This window comes from Aulonocara sp. 'chitande type north' Nkhata Bay, linkage group LG13 (assembly GCF_057382095.1).
Source record: "Aulonocara sp. 'chitande type north' Nkhata Bay isolate Kocher_YH1m ecotype deep benthic linkage group LG13, A_spYH_male_GT1.1, whole genome shotgun sequence".
Taxonomy (NCBI): Eukaryota; Metazoa; Chordata; class Actinopteri; order Cichliformes; family Cichlidae; genus Aulonocara; species Aulonocara sp. 'chitande type north' Nkhata Bay.
This window is the reverse complement of record NC_141356.1, coordinates 12,891,708-12,914,225: the sequence shown is the minus strand read 5'-3', so window position 1 is coordinate 12,914,225 and position 22,518 is coordinate 12,891,708. Positions and strand designations below refer to the sequence as shown.

The following is a 22,518-nucleotide window of genomic DNA, read 5'->3' as shown; positions in this document are numbered from 1 at the left end:
AAAATGAGCTCCAGACTGGACTGGAAAATTGCTTCCCCCTCACTGAGTTTGTCCACTGTGTCACCACCTTTGGCTGTTGACCAGACATTGTTTTGTCCTTTAAACATCTTGCTGGGTTGCTGACCTCGCACACAGAGGCTGGCTCCTTCACAATAAAAGCATTTTTCTGGTTCACTAGAGAAATAGTGTTGAGGTGAACAGGTTTTGTTGGTTCGATCAGATAAAACTTTCATCTGTTTTTCTTAATGTGTTGTTTCAGGTGTTGTGTAGCTGCAGAAGACTGAGCGAACCATGGCACAGTTCCCAACCACGTTCACAGGTCAGTATTTACATGTGGCTGACTTAACAGAGAGCTATAGTGAACGTTTTCTCTCAGTCAAGCTAAATGACAACATCAAGAGTTCATCAGACAAACCACATCTTTGAAGTAGAATAAAGTCTCTCACATGACGCCCTCTAAATAGTGTGTTAGCCGTACAGCAAAGCTGATATTGTTGCTACTTTGGATACTTACATTGTTCTTATATTTTCAGATATATTTGTTTTATGCCCATTTTATGCCAAGTAGTAAAACAATTAATTTTACTTTTCTGGTAATATAGTTTTGGGGAGCACTGTAGCTGAGTGGCTATGAGTGGATGTAGCTCCTGTCAAAGAAAACAACAACCAAGTTGTTCTAAAATTGTAGCCAAAGAGACAGATCTCCCATCACAACAACTAAGAGATGGAGGCAAAGGCAGACTAAGTCGAATAGTTAAAAAGCACACAGACTGAGATTTGTCAGACCATAGACTGTGAGCTGTCACCCAAAACACATTACACTGAATGAGGACCAGCATTGCTTGCGTTTTGTCATCAGGGGAACATGCTGGAAATAAATCTCTGCAGCTAGAAGCATTTGAGGCTGAATGAATGTTTGTACAGTTTTTTCTTTAATAAAAATAGAAGAGAATTAAAAAACACATTGCCAGCAGGATAATTGTTGTGTTTCTGTTGAAATGTTGTGGCAGAAGCTTCCAGCACAAAAGACAGCCGACAAGTATAATTTTTATCAACAGTTACAGAGAAATGACTTTCAGTCCGCAGTGATTTGTCTTTCATTTTCCAATGAACTAGAATGACTCACTAAACATTTAACTCCCTTCTCTTCCAAGTAAATTGAAGTAAGACAAATGGTAGAAAGGTAGTGCGATTTACAGAAAATATGGATTTATGCAAGAAAAGATGGATATTGTGTAGTTTAAATTCCTGTTCTTGTATTTTAAATGTATAGTATTAAAAAAAGGGCATACACACCATATATATGTAGTGTGCAAATACATGAGATATTCTTTTTTTCATCGTGTGGTGTCTTTTATAGTTATAACAAAACTTTTGCACCCTGTTCCTTCTTTTATCTTCTTTCTTAATTTCCTTGAATTATTACTTTGTCCCTTGTGGGGCTCTCTGTGGGATTTTCGTGGGTTTGCTGAACTGTGTAACGTTCTTCAGCAGTAGAAACATGAATGCCATCAGCAGCGGTCACTTTACTTTAGTCAGCTGTGAAGTGTTCAGAAAAGCTGTGGCTGCACAATGGCAGAAACTGAAAGGCTGTAAAGAGAAGAGAGCCACCAAAACTGCAAAGTTACCGCCTGTCACTGTAACTGTGCTGGAACTGGATTATCTTATCTTTGTTAAATAATTTTCTGTATCACAGTTAACACCAGCACGTTGTATCACAACATCTCTTTATAGCTGAGGGTAGAGCATGAGGGCTGGTGAAGCAGAAATGGCTTTTTAAGTAGTAAACTCAGTGATGAGAGAAGCTCACATTATTTCTGTCAACTGCTGATGAATTGGTTGCATTCGCATGTTAATTACGCACTCAGTTCCTCATTCATTCATCTCTGAGCTGGCACTCTGTCCAACCCTTATAGGAGCTATATAACAGGAAGTGAGACTCATGACTAATGCATTCCTCTCAAGCCTCCCTTTTCTTCCTGTCTGTATCTGACTTGGGCTCGACCTCTGTGGTTGTAACTGGCTCTGTGTGTGTTTGTTGTTTCTTATGGATGCGTTAGGTCCAGATGTGTTTCTGATCTCTGTGGACGAGAGAGCCAAACATGACCAGCAGTTTCACAGCCTCTCTCCGACTGCTGGGGGTTTCATCACAGGTAACACTCTCTCGCTCTCACACAAACATGGGTAAGGGGTGATAGGGGCATGCACAATGCCAGTGTCACGTGTTTTATTATTGGCTCTGTGGGGAACTTGCTGTCCAGGTGTCAAATGTCCTAAGTGCTCGATGTGCGTTGTGGGAAATGTGGTTGGATCAAAGAAAACTGGACTTCATTAGGAGAAATCATCACAGCCACTAGAGCCATGACTGCAATTTAATAGTAAATTCATCCAGTTCAAAATCTCAATGTGCCTCACAAATACAGCTGTTCAGATATTTGCTTAAATGCTGTTATTTGAAGAATAAAGACAAACTTTAACTGTAATTTAACACATAATGAGGCAAAGCTTCATTCAGGCTTCAGACTGCTTTAAACGGTCACTCTCAGGCAGCTGTTTCTCCTTTCTCTGTGTGAGTCAGTGAGAGTGGATATCTTTGACCGAAAGAGCTCCACCCCACGTGCTCTTCCCAAGCTGTTTGTGACGGGCAGCAAATCAGAAGACAGTTGACTCACAGGCAGTTGATGTTGTACTTAAGAACAGGTAGCATGTGCCAAAAGCAACTTCACAACTGTTGCTTTGGTCAGACTGGACGCACAAGCTTTTCAAGCGGGTCGGTCTCTGTGTGCACTTTAATGATGTAAGAGTGCAGGCGCACAGACTCCCGTGATGAGGCAGACGGAGATTGTTGCAACCAAAAAAATAAAACTGTTTCCTGTTTCAATGACTTCTGCTTCTCTTCCAGTGCTGATGTGATGATTTATTTTTCCTGAGTCAGGCATGAGAAAAACGGTCACATGGCTGAGTTGCTGTCACAGTTTTCGGGAACAGTGATCAAAGTGCCAGGCTTACCCGAAACATTAAAGGGAGAAGGAAAAGAGCTTGTTTCAGACAGAGGATGAGCTGAGGAGATGAAGAATCAAGGGGCAGACTCACTGTTGTTTGACTATTACACATTGTGTTGCTTCTTAATTAACATGCTAAGGAAACACCGCCTACAAAACCTGTTACTGTTTATCTAGAGCTTCTAATCTATTTGTTTTTGTAATCGAGTAACGTCAGGAGGCAGTTTCTCACCTCCTGGAGTTGGACCATTGTTGTCTGCAGGACCCTTGATCTAACCCTTTGGCATTGTTTAGCATCTACATGTCAATCACACCCCGCTGATCACTGCCCTGCTTCTGCTTGTGTACCTGCACAAGAGCCATAGCTCACCAATGATTGGCTTATCTCCCAGACCCTACCCCAGGGTTGGAAAACGGGAATTTGAGTCCCAGTTTAAGAGAAAAAGAAAACCAAAAAAACCAACAACGTTTTGGACTGTGAGTCATGTAAAGCTGCTTTAGTTCAAGAATGAAAAGTTGGAAGCCATTTCATATCATAGATTATGTTTTACTGATTCAGAGAAACTTCAATAAGGTTTGACTATCTGCATTTTATGATTTAGTTGACATTGTAATAAAGGTCAGAGGTCGTTTACATTTAGATTCTCTGGGCTCTGTGGTGATCTCACATTCTGTCTGTCTGTCTGTCTGTCTGTCTGTCTGTCAGGTGACCAGGCCAGGAACTTCTTTCTCCAATCAGGGCTTCCCCCGCCCGTCCTCGCCCAAATATGGTGAGTCACATAGCCAGGAATTAGTCAGCTCATTTATTACTCTCCTTTAAAAGTTGCAGACTATTGTCTAAGTTTTTTTTTTTTTTTTTTTTTTTTGCACCAGTGGTTTTTAATCCATGTCAGATTTTACCCCTCGTTAATGTTTTAAAGTGCTCATGCTCTGTGTGAATCTGCAGGGCTCTGGCTGACATGAACAGCGATGGCCGAATGGATATCCACGAGTTCTCAATCGCAATGAAGCTCATCAAGCTGAAACTACAGGGTCACCCTCTGCCCCCATCGCTTCCTCCCAGTATGAAACAACCCCCGCTACCTTTACCCCCACAGACTGGTTTTGGTAAGACTGACACTTGAACTAATTCCATGAAAAATAAGTGAGCACCTTCCCGTTTTTCTGAGAATCAGCAATACCTGTTACTGTATTTATTCAATTTATAAAGAAACTAAATGAATCTCTTCTACAAGATGAGCTGATTGAAAATTTCATTTGATATAAACCTGTTTTGATCAGCCACAAATTTATCTCCTGAACCTTTGATGTTACGAGGGCTCAGAAGTGTCAAGGAAAAAGCAGTTGGATCAGATCATTGGAGTCAGGACAGTTCATGGGGCATCTTCATTTCTTAAAAATACTGCAGATAACTTATAATAAATAATTGTCTTTTAAATTAACTCATATATAGTGATAATGGTCCTGCCTCCTTCACTGTGTGTACAGACAGCATCATCTTGTCTTCTCGCTCTGTTTTTAACTCAGGCATGCCTCCCATGGCACCCATCGCTACTCCTCTGCCCGGCGTGCCCCCGCTCCCCTTGCCTCCTCTTCCCGTCGGGGTTTCGCCCCCACTCGTCTCGTCTGCGCCGCCACCCCTCCCACAGCCCATTGCCAACGGAGCTCCTCCCACGGGCATAATACAGCCTATCTCAGGCTTCTCCCACCCAGGTAACAGTGGAGAGCATTGTCGTCACATCTTTGTGATGCGTTCCATCGCTAAGCTTGTATTTACACATAACAAGCTTAATGTATTTACATTTCAGACATTCACACGCTCTCTTATCTCTGCATGAATGCTTTTCTAAGACACGGGTCACTATTTTGTTTTTAAGTTAGAGGCTTCTTAGTAAAATTACACAACAACACATGCAGTTCACCAAGTCCTAAAATGCACTCCTCTCTGTCGCTCTCAGCTCCCTCTTCGTTTAATCGGGCCAGTACCAAGCTGCAGAAGGGCTCGTCCTTTGATGCTGCTGGGTAGGTCAAGCAATCCAAATGTTTGCACCATTCTGAACTTGGTGAATTTAGCTGTTACGTTCATGTAAAAGTCTGCTGTGCACTTGAACCTATAGTCCTTCGTAGCATGTAGTTTTTTCTTTAATTATAAAATCTCATTGGTTTCTCATTCTTGCTTTTTATTCTGTTGTCCTCCTCCCAGTGCTCAGCCCCCTGCTGACTGGGCAGTTCCTCAGTCCTCCAGGCTGAAGTACAGACAGCTTTTTAACTCCCATGACAAGATGATGAGTGGACACCTCACTGGTACTCACACACACTCACATGCTGTTGATTGTCATCATGTTTCTGTTATGTTTGCATGTAAATGTGTGTGTCTTTCTCTACATTTGATGTACGTCTGTGTTTCAGGTCCCCAGGCTCGCACAATCCTGATGCAGTCCAGTCTTCCTCAGACCCAGCTTGCCACGATATGGTGAGTACACTTGAATTTAACCCTCCATATCAGAACAGAAAACAGCAGTCCTTTAAATCTGACTTTTTCCTTTCATGTTTTTCCCCTCAGGAGTCTTTCAGATATTGACCAGGATGGAAAACTGACAGCTGAGGAGTTTATCTTAGCTATGCACCTCATAGATATGGCTATGTCAGGGTTACCGCTGCCCCCTGTGTTACCTCCAGAATACCTCCCACCATCATTCAGGTAAATGCTGAACTAAACACGAGGATGTTACTGACAATGTGCTGGTCACTTAAACAAGAACCAAAAAATCAACCTCCAAACATTTAAAAAAAGAAAAAAGAAGCTAGAACTGAGCACAGAGGTTACATGTGGTCATTAGGGGTGCAACGATACACAAAAATCACGGTTCGGTACTTTGGTGTCACGATTCGATATTTTTTCGATACAAAAAACAATGTTCATGCCTTTTTAATTTGTCATTTATTAAAAGTATAAATATATATTTTAACTCAAAAGTACAGTTTTTAAATTTAATGTTGCTGAAACAACAAAGTAATTAAAATAATAAATCTATCTGATGGAGAAATCACTCATCTTTGGAAAAGAGAGTTTATTACAGAGAAATGTCTCTTTCCAAAATAAAAGCTATACTATCCGCTTCTTCTGGGCTATATTCTCAGCAGCATATTAAACATATCAGGTCCCCATAAGGAGGATCATGTGCTAACGGCTGTCTAAATGACTCTGGTAAAGTTTGTAGCATGCGTGCTTGTTGTTTTTGTCTGCTTCCACTTGTCTTTGCACTAGGATGATGTCGGAGTAAATGTGCAGTCATATTCGTTGTGTTCCCACTAGTGCTATAAGCGTTAATCTGAAATGACGTTAACGCCACAACACAGCAAATCTCCGTTAACGAGCTACCGCGGATCGCCCCGTGCATGGGGCTGGACGGCCAACATGTTAACGAGCTAACTGTGCTAACGCACTAGTTCCCACCCATGTAATTGAGCATTGCATGGCACATCCAACATACTGTTTTACTTTAGTCCATGACTCGCTTACCTTCAGGGTCATACGTCACATGAAAACCAAAATAGTTCCAAACGCCAGATCTGAATGAGGGTGGGGGAGGTTCAATTTGCCATGTTGCAACGACAGCTTAACTTCTGTCTCGCTAGCTTGCCCTGCGCTCAGTGAATCTGCGTTCGACTACTCCGCCTAGGCTGCACTGTCGAGCGCAGATCCACTGAGTGCTCAACACAGACAGCATCGTCAGAAGGAAAGTTGATAAAATAAATTAAAAATTTTGTATTGTTCGATACATGTGCGTACCGAACCGAAAGCACTGTATCGAACGGTTCAATATCGATGCGAATATCGTTGCACCCCTAATGGTCATACTAATCTGCACTGGTATTTAACAATTACTTCTTGATGAGACTGTTACACACATATGAGCTCATAAGAAACACCAGCACCACCTCTCTCCAGTCGTGTCATTAAGGCAGACGATGAGTTTTCCTTCGACCTGTGTGCAGCTGGAGTCTGTGTGCAGGGACCTTACAATCATATAATAACCACATAATAGTAAAAATAGACAGTCAGTATTAACTTTGCTCTCATTTTCAAAAAGGTTTCTTTGGAGTTAATGATGTCAGGTGATCAAATATGTGAGTTTTATTCAGATTCAGCATTACAAAGTGAAGTGTTGCAATCCCTGCACTGGAAAAAAATGTCTTGCAGGTTTGGTTTTTATTACTCTGAAATTTATGACTTTAATTAAAACATTTTATATTTGTTTCTGGCATTTGCCCCTCGATCTTTAATAGTTCTTTTCCTTCAGTGCCCCTACAGCTGACCACTTGTTACATGCTAAATGCAAAGATGCAATACTCGATTATTGTTTTGTGCGGCATTGCTTATTTTAAATGATAAAGGTTGAAAGATCTGATCGGTCGTTGTTCGTCCCTGTGTGTGAAAGGCGTGTGCGCAGCGACAGCGTTCAGTCGGACCAGAAAAGCGTCCAGGAGGAGATGGAGGAGGAGACGGAGACCAGCCAAGATAAGAAATTACCAGGTGATTCGTCCTAACCAGCGAGTACACGCTGTTTTATTACTGGTCAAAGTGGAATTAGATTCACCCTGAGCTGCTACTGACGTTTAGACATCATTGACTTATTTTGGCTTCTGCAACCTTCAGTAATTTTGTAATAAACTAATATTATGTGACCTGTGTTTTTCTTTTTGACCTTTTTGTGGCCACAGTGTTCATTATGCTGACAGAACCTAACCGTGCTTGTGTAGTCGGCTCTGTTTTCAAGCTTCTTCCTCTCATCTAAAATGGTTCTAGCAGTTTCAGTTAAATAATTTACAAACCATCTATCATAGCCCACTTCATAAACGTCCTCTTTGTCTCCCTGCAGTGACATTTGAGGATAAGAAGAGGGAAAACTTTGAGCGAGGGAATCTGGAGTTGGAGAAAAGACGTCAGGCCCTGCAGGAGCAACAGAGGAAAGAGCAGGAGAGGCTGGCTGCCCTGGAGAGGGAGGAGCAGGAGAGAAAGGTTTGCTCTTTTCACTGTGCACTGCACATTTGATTTGCTCATGGTTTAAGGCTTCTTTATGAGGCCGTAAAATAAACAGCGCTTTCAAAGTTCTGGCTACAATCTCCTGCGTCAGTAAATTATTTAATTCAACTCTTGAAACTTGGAGGATACGGAAACGCATCGGGGTGACGCGTGACAAATACCGGTTTGTTTGTTCTGCCAGCTCATTTCTCTACGTTTGTGCTTCAGGAGCGTGAGCGTCTGGAGCACGAGAGGAGACGGCAACAGGAACTAGAAAAACAGCTGGAGAAGCAGAGAGAGCTGGAGAGGCACAGAGAAGAAGAGAGGCGCAAAGAGATAGAGAGGCGAGAGGTATGATAGAGAGACAGAGGGAACATCTGCATTTTAATTAAAGAGCCAAAGCTGGGCTGAAGCATAACTGCTGCAAACTTGTAATTAGTGCTGCATACAAGCGCACACCAACCCCCCCCCCCTAAAATCACTCACAGCAAAGTGCCCGATTCACACCGCTGCACCAGATAACTAGTCATGTGTAATCAAGTGTATGATGTACTATATGTATATAATGTTTAACCTCCAGTCTTTTGTGTTGTTGTGCAGTTTCTTTATAAAACTGCGTCCTGAGCGTAAACAGAACTTTCTGTGTCTGTGTGGCAGGCCGCTAAGAGAGAGTTAGAGCGCCAGCGTCAGCTGGAGTGGGAGCGTCAGCGGCGGCAGGAGCTTCTGACTCAGAGAAACCGAGAGCAGGAGAGCATAGTTCTGCTCAAAGCCAGGAAGAAGACGCTGGAGTTTGAGCTGGAGGCTCTGGTAATCAAAAATACTCAGTATGTCTGTGAAGGTTCTCAGTCATCCAGGTCATCATAGTCTAAGGAGCTTGGAAAGAAAAGCGTCTGGACTTTAAGTTCCTTGAAGATGTTTCACCTTCATTCAAGAAGCTTCTTCAGTTCTAAGGTCAAATGGTGGAGAGTCCCAGATTTAAACCCAGTGGGAGTTTCCCCCCAAAGAGGGACAAAAGGACCCCCTGATGATCCTCTAATCACATGAGCCAAGGTGTGAAAGCGGGTGTGGGTCACAATCAGCCAGGGTTTCTGGTGAGCTCGTTGTGAAACCTGGCCCCACCCTATCATGTGATTTCCTGAGGTCAGATGGCCCAGGGTGTGAGTGGGCGTTAAGGCGTCTGTCTGGGAAGGGAACTCAAAACTGGATTATAGATGGCAGACAGTTGGTGCCACCGCCTCTGTTCATAGAAGCATCTATGTCCACTGTGAACGACCATCTTTGAACAGAGGCGGTGGCTTACGACACCAACTGTCTGCCATCTATAGTAAGTAACTGACTCTCAGAATCGTCGTTGCACGAAACCATCAGACTGCTGCTGGTTGATCACTGTCCTGCCTCTTTGTCAGACTGTTAGTGTCAGTAGGTCAGACACAGCTGATAATGTGACAATAGAAAGTTGGGATTCTACTTTTTTCCTTTCAGTGTTCTAATTTGGAAGAAAAAGATGGAAACTTCAGCATTTATGAACTGATGTTTTCATTAAATCAGACTAATCACTGCTAATTAAGCTACAGGATTAAGGTTAAGTGTCATCTCATTCTTCTGCCCTGAGGAGATATTTGGTAAAGTGGAGGCGTGTTTTTCATGAGGCTAAAGGGTCTCTTCTGATGAAGAATCAAACTCAGCAAGTGATGAATAGAAGATGAAAATAAATCTGTGAAAAGTGGCTGAAACGTGGGGTCAAACATGAATCCACACAGATTAGAGCAGCTAATCCAGACCTTTTTTCTTTTTCCACAACAGAAAAAGCTAAATTAAAGATTTTATCTTCCATCAACATGACTCGAGTTTGGATTTCACTGTTTTTAAGTATTAAATGTGATCTATTCTGTCTGTGTGTTTCCTCCAGAATGACAAGAAGAGCCAGTTGGAGGGTAAACTGAAGGATGTTCGGTTTCGTCTGTCGAATCAGAGGAAAGAGGTGGAGCAGACGAACCAGACCCGAGAGACGCGCATCACTGAAATCACGCTTTTGCAACAACAGCTGCAGGTGTGCCAAGCAAACAAAACCAGCAGCTAATGAATAAAAGAATACAGTTCTGACCCCACTGACGACCGGCTCATTACTGTGTACGTGTTAACCCTTTCTGCTGGTCTTTCTGGCTGCGTGCAGGACTCCCAGCAGTGGTTGGGGAGGCTCATTCCTGATAAGCAGAGTCTGAACGAGCAGCTGAAACAGGTTCAGCAGAACAGTCTGCACCGTGAGTACCGCAGACACTCGGCTCACATGCAAACATTATCATTCATTCTTGTTGTGGAACAGCTGAAATTTCGTCGCTACGACTTTTAATTTCTTTTTTTTCCCCACTTTTTAATTCAGTTTAGTTTCAGTTTCCAGAGGAGATTTTCTTGTTTCAGTTGCGTTTTTATCCCTCAGTCGCAAAAGGCTTATGGAAGTTTGTAGTTTGTGAACGCGATAACGGCGCGATTTTGAAACTGATACCATAGGTGGGTCTACTCGGAGGCTGAGGGGTGGCGCTTTTATCTTCATTTTAGTTAACTCAAATGTTTTTTAGCATCTAGTTTTTAGTTTAAGGTAAATGTTTTAACCTTGGTTGTGATGCCATATTTTGTTTCTGATAAAAACGTTCAAAGTAAATGTTTTGTTTCAGATATTACAATTTTTAAAAGGGATTAGGAGTGCGTACGTTTTACCTTGTTAACTGTCTGTTCTGCTAATTACTGCGTAGCTTGGAAACTTTGATTTATTAACTTGCTGCTGTCTCATGCTGTCTGTGTGTGTGTACTTAGGTGATAGTCTTTCGTCCCTGCAGAAGGCTGTCGAGCAGAAAGAGATGAGCAGACAGCAGCTCAGAGAGCAGCTTGATGCTGTGGAGAAAGAGACGAGGGCCAAACTGCTAGAAATAGACGCTTTCAACACTCAGCTGAAGGTAAAGAGACAAATGATCAACAACACCATGCAGGACAGGAAAGCCACAAACATACTGGGCAGGGTTTTTCCTGTGTACGTGTTGGCATCCCCAAAAGAGACAACGTAAAAGACATTTTAACCATTATTTAATATCATGGTTCACTTATTCTAGCATAAAATATACTAAAATGTATAACAGTTGTGCTCACGCGTGTCATTACCCCACAGGAAAAACCCAGCCAGGAAATGCCAGGTCACAGTATTATGTGGTTTGCCTAATAAATTAAAAGAGTTTAACATAAAAATAACAGATGTGAATCTAATACTATGTTACAATGAGACGTTTGATGCACACTGTGATATTTGTCTTGTTGTTGTTCATTTTTGTTTGGAAGCTGCGCTCCATTGGTGTTTTCACACAAGTGTGAGGATATTAACGTGCTTTTTCCAATTCACCTTATATATATCTCTGTTAAAACTGCCTATTCTATTTAAATAAACCTAACATTATTAAATCTGTTGATTATAAGAGTAAATAAAATCTAATTTTGGTGCTGAGAAGCATATTTTATTTCCTTGTAACGTAGACGTGAAGTAGCTGCATGTTTTCTGTCCAGATAAATGCAAACAAAGTAATTTCTAACGCAGTAGCTGTTTTTCTGACTGAATCACGTCCTGTCCATCCCTCATGACTACATCCTCACAGCTTGGTTTGTCACAGTTTCCATGTTTACTGATGTTCTATTTATACCTGACTGCTGCTCTGTTTGTGTTCATGTTGCTGTTGTTTTCAGTGTTAACGCTGATTGGCGTGTTTTTGGAGAGTGTACGCAGGAACACTGAGTCCAGCTGCTTCGCGTAGCTTTCACACAGTTTACTACAGAGAGATGAAGATTTTATTCCTCCGGAATTGGATCACTGCAGTCTGTTTACGTGTCCCAGAGCACCTTTTGTCCCCGTTTCTTATTTATTTCCTCTGGATTTACCCCGGACAGCGAGACAGGTCAGAGAGGGGAGAAACAGTCTGCTTAAACAAGGAGGAGAATGAGAAGAAAGGGAGGATAGCAGAGACTAAACAGACCACAGTAAACTGATTTTCCTGCAGCTAATCTAATAAAGTTGACTCTCAGTTGGATTCAGTGTAAAAACCACGATGCAGTGATTGGGTAAAGCCTAGCAGCATAGGAGCAAACGCATAAGCGGCGTATGTAACCATTTCTCTGCAGAGGAACACGCAGCCGTCTCTGAGTGGTGTTATTCTTTGCAAACAGAGGCAGAGGCCACTGAGACATAATCGATATTTGACTATCCTTCCCTCCACCTTCCTTTCTACGCCACTTCCTCTCCCTGAAATCTTCTCTTGTCACTCTGCTGTGCCTCATCCGGCACAATGCACCTTCTGCCTTTTCTGCTTCTATTGGCTGTCCTCGTCTATATTTTGTTCCCGTTTCTTCCACCTGTATTTCTTGCATTCATTTTCTCCCTGTTTTACTCTTTGTTTATTCCACATAATAAACCCTTCCTTCTATATTTTCTACTCTTTTATTTTATTTCCTATACTGGCCTTTTGCTCCCTTTCCCATGCCAGTCTCTGTGTGAGTTCTATGCCAACCACTGTGCCAGGATAGATGCCCTGCGACGCCAGCTTCAGGAGGAACAGAGAGGGAGACAGGTAGAGCACACTGCCACTGCTGGACTGGGGTGGTACTGCAGCTGGGACATACTCTAATATAAAACAATATCAAATTCTGCAGTTAACACTAAGCCATTAATGGCAAAATCTGGAAGAAGGAGTGGGTTCTGCATTTTGATTGGACCTGATTTGGCAGATTATCAGAGGAATGATTTGAACTAAAACACTGTACACCCTCTTGTGAGAATACTAACCTGCAGGCTTGAAGTGTTTTAGTCACTTTAGAAGGCTTTGCTGTCCTTAACACCAACAAACCAGACTTCTGGTCTGATTTGTGGTAACATTTCAGTGCATCGCTTGTACTGCACTGTGCTGTCCCTGCCAGCCAGAGAGATGTACCGTGGCCAGTCGAGGTCTTGTAATTGTCGAGCTGTGACGCACCGATGTAGTCTGTGTGCTGTTTATTGCTAATCTCACACGTCAAAGTCAGGAGAGCCTCTAACAAGGAGGAGTGCACCACTCGCTACTGATCCCGGCTCTGTAGATGCACTGATGAAGCAGCAGGACACGACTGACACAGGAAACGACAAAGCCTTTAATAAGGTTGTAACGATTCTGACTCGGAGACGGAAACGTCAACACGAATGTTTGCTGCTGCTGTTAATGCCGAGTTAAAGACTCGAAGGTGACATTAACATCCTGCTGGTAGCTTTAATTCATTTTAAGACTTTTTTTAAATGCAGGATTTTTTGACATCTCTAAAGATTATTCACATGATGAGTAATCTGGATATACATGAGAATAATGTTTATTTTTTTGTTCATCTATTTCTGATTAAGTGATCATGCCTGCAGTAAAAAACATATTTATCGAGCGTATGTTTGTTTTAAAGGCAAAGCAGGAATTAAAATGGGTAGAACCGGTTTGAGCAAGCTTACTTACTAAAACTCTTACTTATGATCCAAAGCAAGGTGACAATTAGAGGCAGCCAGCGTTTTACCTCTGATGAAACTAACAGCACATTAGTCATTGCAGTGACTCACGAGAGCCTCCCTTCATGAGTCAAGGCCATATTGTGCAAGCCTGCTTTTCCTTTAGTGTCTCAGAAGAATCCGACTGATCCACCTAATATTGAAATTAACTGGTCATGTGACAAGAGCATGAGGTTACATGGACTAACCCCAACAAAAATGACTTGGTGTGTACAGAAAAAAACCAACAAAGAAATCTACTGACAAATATTGTGTGTGTCTGTGTTTTGAACTGTGTGCGTGTGTGTGTATACATATATGCGTGTGTGTTTCAGCACCAGGAGCAGGGGCAGCTGCAGGAGTGTGTGTCAGCTGTCAGAGTGTGTCTGACTCGGCTAGACCACGTTATAAAGGTCCATGAAACAAACCAGCCTCCCATCACGCCCCTCCTCCTGTCGCCATTCTTTGCTCTTCTTCTTCTTCTTCTTCCTTCTTTTCCTCATCACTCGTCTTCCTTTCTGTCTCTTCTTCTCTTCACCCTAAATTTGTCATCCTCTCTATCTTTGCCTCTGATCTTTTGTTCTGTTAGGCTGGTGTTGGCTCACTACTGATCCAGCTGGCTAGCTGTGCTGCTGTAGTTAAAGGAACAGTTCAGCCCAGAATCAAAGTTGGTCTGAGTTGCGCCGTTTTTGGAGATGATCGATGACTCTTTAATAAAATGAAACTAAATGAAACTCACCTTTTGAAAAGCAAAAACCTGCAGGTTTAGATCTCACCCTGGGTCAGCCACACCTGAATCAAAGGATTAGTTCATTACCAGGCCTCCGGAGAACTTCAAGTAATTTAGCCATTTAAATCAGCTTTGTTGGATCAAGGACACATCTTGATGCAGGACACCAGCCCTTGAGGCCTGTTGTCCCCCCCAGCCCTGACATACAGGGTTTCCAGAATTTCTTACTACACCTGCCGGCTTGGTGGACGCAGTCAGCAGTAAACTATGTAGATTTCTTCAATTAGCTAACCTACAGGACAGACAATCCTCACACAGGCACACATCACTGGGTCATGCCTGTCATGGGTCTTTGAATCTGGATGTCCTTGCTCTCACTAACTAGTTTTTTTGATATAACTTCTTGATTATAATAATATAAAAAACAAAACAGAAAGTAAACACCTGTAGATTAATGCGTAGATGATGATTGTAACTATGCAACTCACACCAAGACAATATAGACTAGAGAGCGCTACACACCGGGTGAAATGTGTGTATCCATGATGATAAATTATGGTGAAATGTCCCTTCACTACAGCAGGTATATTACTTTAGGTGACTTTATGCTGTTGCTATGCTGGGATTTACTAGATTACAGATGCTATACTGTAATCCTAAAGCCTGCGTGCTACCAAATTATGTTTCAGCCAGACACGTAGAAGGTACTAGAAGTTAACCAGCCTAATGTGGCAATAAACTAGACCTGATCTGGACAAACGTTTGTGTTTTTGTGTGTGTATGTGTGTGTGTGTGTGGTCTCTGTTGTTTCGTGTATCCTCCACTTCCTGTTTGAGGTGATGTGGAGGTTTCTGTCTTCACATTTGTAGTTCGGCTCGTTGTGTCTCTCGATTGCTCATTTCTGGAGGTTTCCTCACATCGGTTGTTTGGCTGAAACACGACAGCTGCCTTGTGTTGTTGTTATAGTAACAGAGTGTGTTCTAATGGCACAGCTGGTTGTCATGACTACACAGAACTGCCCCTTCCACAGTTGCATCCCTTCACTTCCCTTCAATCCCCCTCCCTCCCATACATTTTTTTTTTTGACCTCTAACCCATCCCACGAACATACTGTGCGCCGTGCAAGCTCCGCCCCACCACCATGACCAGAGCCCTCTATTACGGGCCGGGTCTGTTTCCAAGTCACATCCCTTCCCACGTACTGATAACATATAGAAAAGTTTGTTTTTTAATCATACTCGGACAGAAACACAAGTTGCAGGGACTTGAGTGCAGGCAGCTGGTCCCCCACATCACCACCATTTCCTTTTTACGGCCTATCTGATTCTTGGATACCTCGTGGTCCTTTAAGAAGAGAGGTGGGGACGTGCCTGAAACACCTGAACTTAAGAAGTAATTTCTACCACTTGTATCGGCAGTCTTATCTTTTCAGCTGTGATCATTAAATCGACAGCTTCTCTTTCACACTCTGCGCTCCCTTCACAACATCAGCATCACACTCATAGGTGATGAACAGTATGTGCATTCAAAGGCTTGTTCCAGGAAAATCAGAGAAGCAGTGGAGATAAAATAATGTCACCTGAGCAGTAACAATAAAACAGGATTCTATAAGGACAAATGTTCCTTGCCTCACTTTCTTGTTGTGTAATAACTGTTACACAGTGGTGTAAAGTGAGTGCATTTTTAGTTGCGATGAAATATATTGAGCCTATTTCACACCTTCACTTATTTGTGTTAAGTCTGCAGCATCAGAACATCCTGATAAATTCACAGAGGAAGTTCAAAACTAGCTTGAACTGAATAAAGGGAAACTCCACGAGAAAGAACCCTCATGGTAACCATTGCCTTGTTAACCTTTCTGTCACTTGGCTGTTCTGAGTGACTTACACTGAGTCTCGAGGAGAGACGCTGCCAGGTGTAGATATAAAGGTAATGCATGACATCCTAAACTTTGGATCAAATCTGTTTATGGTCATGATCAAAAGCAGCAGCCGCCATCGCTCCACAAAAAGCCTTTCATGAAGAGTTGGATGATCTGTGCCTTCCATTGCACATCAGCTCAGAAAGCTGTAAGCCCCGACGTCAGTGTCTTCAGGTTCTCTGTGACATGTGATGTTCTAGTTCGAGTGCAGTGACTGGTTAAAAGAAATGAGACTTCCCAAACAGAAGGCTTCAGTTTAGCGTCCTGCCTCGTCCGTTTTAGAATAAACTAACAAGACTACCAAAGTAAAGGGGCGGAGCTTGCCTCGCTCACCTGACTAATACAAACGTGCTGCTACTGCCAGTGTTGGTGTTCTTGTTTGTTGTCGTTGGACGCCCTTAGCAACCAGCCCTGTGACCCCACTTCCTCCTCATCGCTTGTTCCTTCCTGTATCCCGTGATGCTTTGCAGGAGCTGAGGGAGATCCACACCCGGCAGCAGAGACAGAAACAGAAGGAACTGGAGGGAGACACACACACACAGACACACACACAGTCTCACATACACACCCCGAGCGAGAGGAAGTCCGCTGAGCTGCAGGAGGGCAGGTAAGAGTCAAGTGGAGATGATGCAGTACCAGAAAATGCAAAAGTCAGTCACTCAGCAGCCATCTGGGCCATTTTTTCTGTGGTTGTTTTGAAGCATTATACAAATTAACTTTAATTTGAGTGGTTAAAATTGTATTTGTGGAATTGCTTCTCAAATCCAGTTGAAAAACTGCTGGAAAGTTTCGCTGAACTTGCCCCAAAATCAGAGTTTTAAAACTTGTTTTAATGATCTTATTTCACAGGTTGTCGTCAGAGGAAGGTGCCGCCTGGAAGGAGGAAGCAGGAGGCTCTGCTCCACAAGCTCCAAGCCCCGCCTCCGTTCCTGCATCCCACGCATGGCTAAACAGAGTGACGCAGGAAGAGGAGGAGAGGAAAAGGAGAGGGATGGAGGAGGAGCAAGAGGTCAGGAAGGGAGCAGGATCGACAGAAGAGAAGGAGGACGAGGGAAGAGGCAAGAAGGAAATGCAGGACAAACTAAACAAGCTTTTCAGCCAGCCGGCTGACCCCTGGGCGTCAGCAGGTGTGTTAACACGTGCATTTAGTGCTTTGGCCACCGACGTGTTGCTTATGTGAAATCCTTTTTTGTATTCATGTAGAAGGATGACAGATGTCTGCTAAATAATGCGTAACATGCAAATAAAATGTCACTATTTCACTGACTTCAAACTGGAGCTCAGACCTCAGCATGTCCCATAACTGTCACATAATTCAGTTAAAAATGTTCCAAAATGACACAAACACCAAACTCACAGTGTGGAGGTTCAGTTCCTCTGCTTGAGTTAACTGAGATGACACCCAGCAGGTGTCGGTATCCACCTGTATGTCACACGCGGTTGTTATGTAAGTGGAAACTATCCATAGACACGCAAGCTGGGTTTTCACTGGTCTATAAACACGACATCTTCACAGCTGATTTGGGGTATTTTAAATTTACACTGTATGAGAAGAGACTCAATTTTGGAGTCAGCCTCAAGTGGCAGCTACAGGAACTGCGGCTTTTGCCACTTCTGACAACTCGGCTCCGTGATGACGAATTTCTTTTTAGCCCTTTGAGACTGTGACATCAAAAACCCATTGACTTAATCATTCAAAAAACCTGTGTGCTCTGGTAGGTGTTTTTAAAAAAGCAGAAAAGCTTCTTTTATATTTCAGGAGAGAAACGAGTGCACATAAACACACTGAACTCTGAATTTAGTGCTAAAGACCTAATTCCTGTCTAGCAGGAAGTGCTTCACTATAAAGCCTTTTCATTTGCTCAGCAGTGATCTATTCTCTCTTACTAATAGTTTTATTTTTCTGCTTAGTCACAGTGGAAAAAGCTCCAGGTCCCAGTTTATTTGACCAGAAGGCTTCAGCCAGCGCCTTCGACCAGCAGCAGCAGCCGGTGAAGGTGGTGTACTACAGGGCTCTGTATCCGTTCGACGCTCGTAGCCATGATGAGATCAGTATCACTCCCGGAGATGTTATTATGGTATGTAGTTTGCAGAAAAAGCTGCTCTCTCAGATGAATTCAGCTAAGCTCACTACAGTCAGTGATGGTCACGTAAAGGACTTCCACACACGTGTCTTATTGCCTGTGTTGTATTTGTTTGTGTTTATTCTTTCTGAAGGGTGTGTGTGTGGCTGTGCGGTGTGTGTATTAACGTTTTCCTCTCTCCTCTGCTGTGCAAACTGAAGGTGAAGGGGGAATGGGTAAGTTCTTGCCCCCCCCCCCCCACCCGCCCAGTGATGTGCCTCCACCAATCACAAGCCAGAAACGCTTTCATCTCATGTCGCCTCCATGTTCATTCATTTTCAGTGGATGAATGTTTGTGGTTTTTGTTTGTTTAGTTTTTGTTTGTTTAAGTTATTGCAGTTAGATCTGTAATGTCGTGCTATTTTTAGTTAGTGTGGAAACCTGTGAGTGTGCTTAACTATCAGCCAAAGACTGGTGACTACAGCACAGAGGCTATTTTAATTCCCACATAAATAAACTAAACAAATAAAATATCCCAGCTTGCAGTTTTCCATTTTTCATGTAAACATATCACATTATTCCGTCCCACTTCCCTGTCACCATTTTAAGGAGGGAAAACAGAGGAAATATACTTTTTAGCTTGTAGCCACATTTCAGTGAGATGTTACGTATTGCAGTGTCGTTTCTGACAGATTGGGGTTGGGACCATGAGGAACAGGGGGGTTACTGTTTAAAATGGAGGTTTCAAATTTATAAAGTGCATTAAAAAAAAACTCATACTTGTTTTATTTTTGCCCAATTTGACATTGTCTCCTTGTGCATCTCTGTAAAGCTTCTAGCACTCCTCCTACCTTTAGATTGGTCACTAGGAGCTTGTTTCTACCAACTGCATCCTCACGTGTTTCAGTACAGCAGCAAATTTAATACATTCTGGTAGAGGGAGCCGAATCTGAGACGTAGGACTGTGAGTGAGCAAAGACTGTGCTGGTGTGGCCAAGAAGTCAAAAAAAGATTTAGTTTAGCTGCTAAAACCTGCATGGATTCGATTTTTCATCTGTATTTAATACAGGAATACTTTGTTAATGGCTCTGTGGGTTTTTTTCTTATATTTATGGCAAATATCCTAAAATTTACAGATGTAGTTAATTGGGGTTTTCAGCTATGGTTTACCTGTTAAAAATCCACCTCAAGGCCACCGTAGCAGTAAACCTGTTCTGTCTGTCTGTATGTTAAAATACATGCCTGCCCATGGTGCACTGCTCTGTTTGAGGATATCCTAATGTCAGAGCTGCACAAGGATGCTTAGGAGCCAAATTTAAATCGGGTGTTGTTTTCGGGCAGAGTCGTGGGACTTTTTGCGCCTCGTGTTGTTTTTTGCATCATTTGTCCACTAATCAGGATCTGATCAGCTGCTGCCGTTTCCACCGTTGTTATTGTTTGCGCCACTCCCACCATGAACATGACACGTGCATCTCTATCCCTTGCGTGTCATGAGAGCTATCCTAATCCTGTCCCTGTGCTCTGATAGGTCGATGAGTCGCAAACAGGTGAGCCCGGTTGGCTGGGGGGTGAGCTCAGAGGGCGGACCGGTTGGTTTCCTGCCAATTATGCAGAGCGTATACCTGACAGTGAAGCGCCAATCACGCTGCGCTCCACAGTCTCAGCCACAACCTCCTCAACCCAGCAGCCGATGACTACGCCCCCTCCCGCCCCAGGACACACCGCCTCCTCCACCACGTCCTCTTCTAACAGCAACTGGGCGGACTTCAGCACAACGTAAGTGCCATTAAAGTCCGATTCGCTGACATTTGACGATTTGTTTTTCCGTTACTGACCCACAGACACGTCAGTCACATCATATTAATATGCATGCTTGCAATATTTCCAGCTGGCCCTCAAACACAACCAGCCAATCAGACAGCGAGGGCTGGGACGCGTGGCCCACCTCTTCGGCCAGTCAGAATCCATCTCTGAGCGTTCCCTCGGCACAGCTGCGACAACGCTCTGCCTTCACTCCCGCCACCATGACGACGGGTTCCTCTCCTTCTCCCGTACTGGGACAGGTAACGACAGAAACAATATTTCTCTGGTTTTGCATCTCTTTCTGCTGAGAGTAACGGCTGTGATTGTCTGTGTCTCTCAGGGAGAGAAGGTCGAGGGTCTTCAGGCTCAGGCCTTGTATCCCTGGAGAGCCAAGAAGGAGAACCACCTAAACTTCAACAAAAACGAGGTAGAGATCTCCTGATTACTAATTTCTTTCTCTTTTTGTTGCGTTTTAATTGTAATAACTGAACTTTTTATTTGATGCAGATAATAACAGTGTTGGAGCAGCAGGACATGTGGTGGTTGGGTGAACTGCAGACCGGACAAAGAGGCTGGTTCCCCAAAAGTTACGTGAAGCTCATCTCCGCCACCATGACGGCTCCCCCTGGTGTTCCAGCAACAGCAGCACGCAGCAAAAACACTAAGTACGTCAAAAAGCTTCCAGGCTTTTCCTGACACAAAGCACAGTTTAAACAAGCTGTTATGTTGTGACACTGGGCGCTTAAAGTGGGCAAGACACCCAAAGTACAAGGGGACCTGCTGACTTTGCTCACATAAAAAAAGAAGAATTATTTCATGTATTTAATGATTTTTTTTCTTATCTCTTTGTCTCTCCCAGTGAAACAGGAGCATCGGAAAGCCCGCCCAATGGAAAACGCCCCTCCCCCTCCCCAACAAAGCCTTCAGAGTCGGGTGAAGGTAACGAACGCAAATGTGGGCGAGTTTGCTGAAACGTCAGCGAGCTTCTCGTCACTCACTCTGTCTTCATGCTTTCATACAGAATACGTGGCCATGTACACCTACGAGAGCAATGAACAGGGGGACCTGAGTTTCCAGCAAGGGGACATCGTCGTGGTGATGAGGAAAGAAGGCGATTGGTGGACGGGGATGGTCGGAGGAAAGACTGGAGTCTTTCCATCCAACTACGTCAAACCACGGGACTCCACATCAGAGGTGAGAGCTCATTTTGAACAAATTCGGGGAAGAATAGAAGATCTTCAGGTAAATATTTCTAATCACTGTGACTCTGAATCTTTGCCCACAGTCACTGGGAACAGCAGGGAAGACGGGAAGCCTTGGGAAGAAACCAGGTAGGCCTGTAATGTTACCAAAATGCACTTTTCCTGTTTTCCTCAGAATACCAAACTGAGTTTCCTTAATAAAAGTGTCAAACTGACCAGTAAATATCTTAATTCACTCTTCGTTGTCCTTGTTGTGCCAGTTGAAGTTAAAGCCATGTGAAAGAGAACTTGTCTGATTTAAACCTTCAAAATAAAACTCACATAGACCAGGTGTCAGAGACTAAAAGAAGAAAAAAAATAAAAACCCTCATCATCTTCTTCCTGTTCCTGTTCAGAGATCGCTCAGGTGATCGCCCCCTACAATGCTACAGGAGCAGAGCAGCTGACTTTAGCCCCAGGACAGCTCATCCTCATCAGGAAGAAGAACCCAGGGGGCTGGTGGGAGGGCGAGCTCCAGGTACACAAGACACAACCGTCACTTAATCTCTGCCTGAAACAGTGTAATGAGGTAGAGAAGGATAGGTATGATGGGAAACGCTGACATGGATTAAATGAGACACAAATATTCACCAGATAACTGAGGATTTTTTTTTAATCTGTATCATTTTATTTACAGAACAAAGCTAAAGGAATTACCTGCTGTATTTTGTCATTATGTACATAATGTGTTTTACATATTGGTTTGTGACTGATGGCATCCTTTGATTTTATTGGTCCAGGCTCGAGGGAAAAAGCGCCAGATTGGTTGGTTTCCAGCCAATTATGTGAAGTTGCTGAGTCCCAGCACCAGCAAGACGACGCCCACAGAGCCCACACCTCCTAAACTGGCCCCTGCCAGCACAGGTACATCCACACACAAAGAACACAGAAAAATCCACACACTTTACCACAACACCTACAGAGGCCCTTCAGTCCATTGTGAAACGTGCTGAAGAAGAAGAGGTGCACCTTTTTTAAAAAGGCTTTGCATTCTCTCTACTGGCCAGCAGGGGGCAGCTCCTGTGGCTGTAAAAGGGATTCAACTTGTATACAAGTCTATGGGACCCCAGACCTCAGTTTCCTGCAGCGTTCATGGTATTTGTGCCTAGTTTGAAGTCTAATATACCAGAATTTTTGTTTTTGACCCCATGTAGAGTAAAATAATTGGTATTGTCGGGTAGTTTGTATTTTGGATG

The 22,518-nt window shown here is 43.3% G+C and overlaps 1 protein-coding gene across 5 annotated transcripts in view; it reads left to right on the top strand.

The window, feature by feature from the left end:
* Window positions 1–22,518, top strand: part of itsn1 (intersectin 1 (SH3 domain protein)) — a 50,038-nt gene that overhangs the window by 12,010 nt on the left and 15,510 nt on the right. Inside the window, exons 2-32 of one of the 5 annotated variants that reach the window (XM_086258763.1) lie at window positions 260–319; window positions 2,061–2,153; window positions 3,709–3,772; window positions 3,949–4,109; window positions 4,530–4,715; window positions 4,961–5,024; window positions 5,206–5,306; window positions 5,412–5,475; window positions 5,566–5,703; window positions 7,445–7,539; window positions 7,886–8,025; window positions 8,257–8,379; window positions 8,686–8,835; window positions 9,938–10,078; window positions 10,202–10,289; window positions 10,840–10,979; window positions 12,549–12,632; window positions 13,900–13,977; window positions 16,686–16,822; window positions 17,065–17,342; window positions 18,127–18,293; window positions 18,500–18,514; window positions 19,807–20,054; window positions 20,167–20,341; window positions 20,422–20,508; window positions 20,589–20,746; window positions 20,941–21,020; window positions 21,103–21,275; window positions 21,367–21,412; window positions 21,679–21,800; window positions 22,063–22,186. In XM_086258763.1, the coding sequence (XP_086114889.1) occupies window positions 292–319; window positions 2,061–2,153; window positions 3,709–3,772; window positions 3,949–4,109; window positions 4,530–4,715; window positions 4,961–5,024; window positions 5,206–5,306; window positions 5,412–5,475; window positions 5,566–5,703; window positions 7,445–7,539; window positions 7,886–8,025; window positions 8,257–8,379; window positions 8,686–8,835; window positions 9,938–10,078; window positions 10,202–10,289; window positions 10,840–10,979; window positions 12,549–12,632; window positions 13,900–13,977; window positions 16,686–16,822; window positions 17,065–17,342; window positions 18,127–18,293; window positions 18,500–18,514; window positions 19,807–20,054; window positions 20,167–20,341; window positions 20,422–20,508; window positions 20,589–20,746; window positions 20,941–21,020; window positions 21,103–21,275; window positions 21,367–21,412; window positions 21,679–21,800; window positions 22,063–22,186 (3,748 nt within the window). In that variant the 5' untranslated portion in view covers window positions 260–291. The remainder of the gene's footprint in view (window positions 1–259; window positions 320–2,060; window positions 2,154–3,708; window positions 3,773–3,948; window positions 4,110–4,529; window positions 4,716–4,960; window positions 5,025–5,205; window positions 5,307–5,411; window positions 5,476–5,565; window positions 5,704–7,444; window positions 7,540–7,885; window positions 8,026–8,256; window positions 8,380–8,685; window positions 8,836–9,937; window positions 10,079–10,201; window positions 10,290–10,839; window positions 10,980–12,548; window positions 12,633–13,899; window positions 13,978–16,685; window positions 16,823–17,064; window positions 17,343–18,126; window positions 18,294–18,499; window positions 18,515–19,806; window positions 20,055–20,166; window positions 20,342–20,421; window positions 20,509–20,588; window positions 20,747–20,940; window positions 21,021–21,102; window positions 21,276–21,366; window positions 21,413–21,678; window positions 21,801–22,062; window positions 22,187–22,518) is intronic. The other 4 variants (XM_086258766.1, XM_086258764.1, XM_086258767.1 and 1 more) reach the window with 4 other exon arrangements.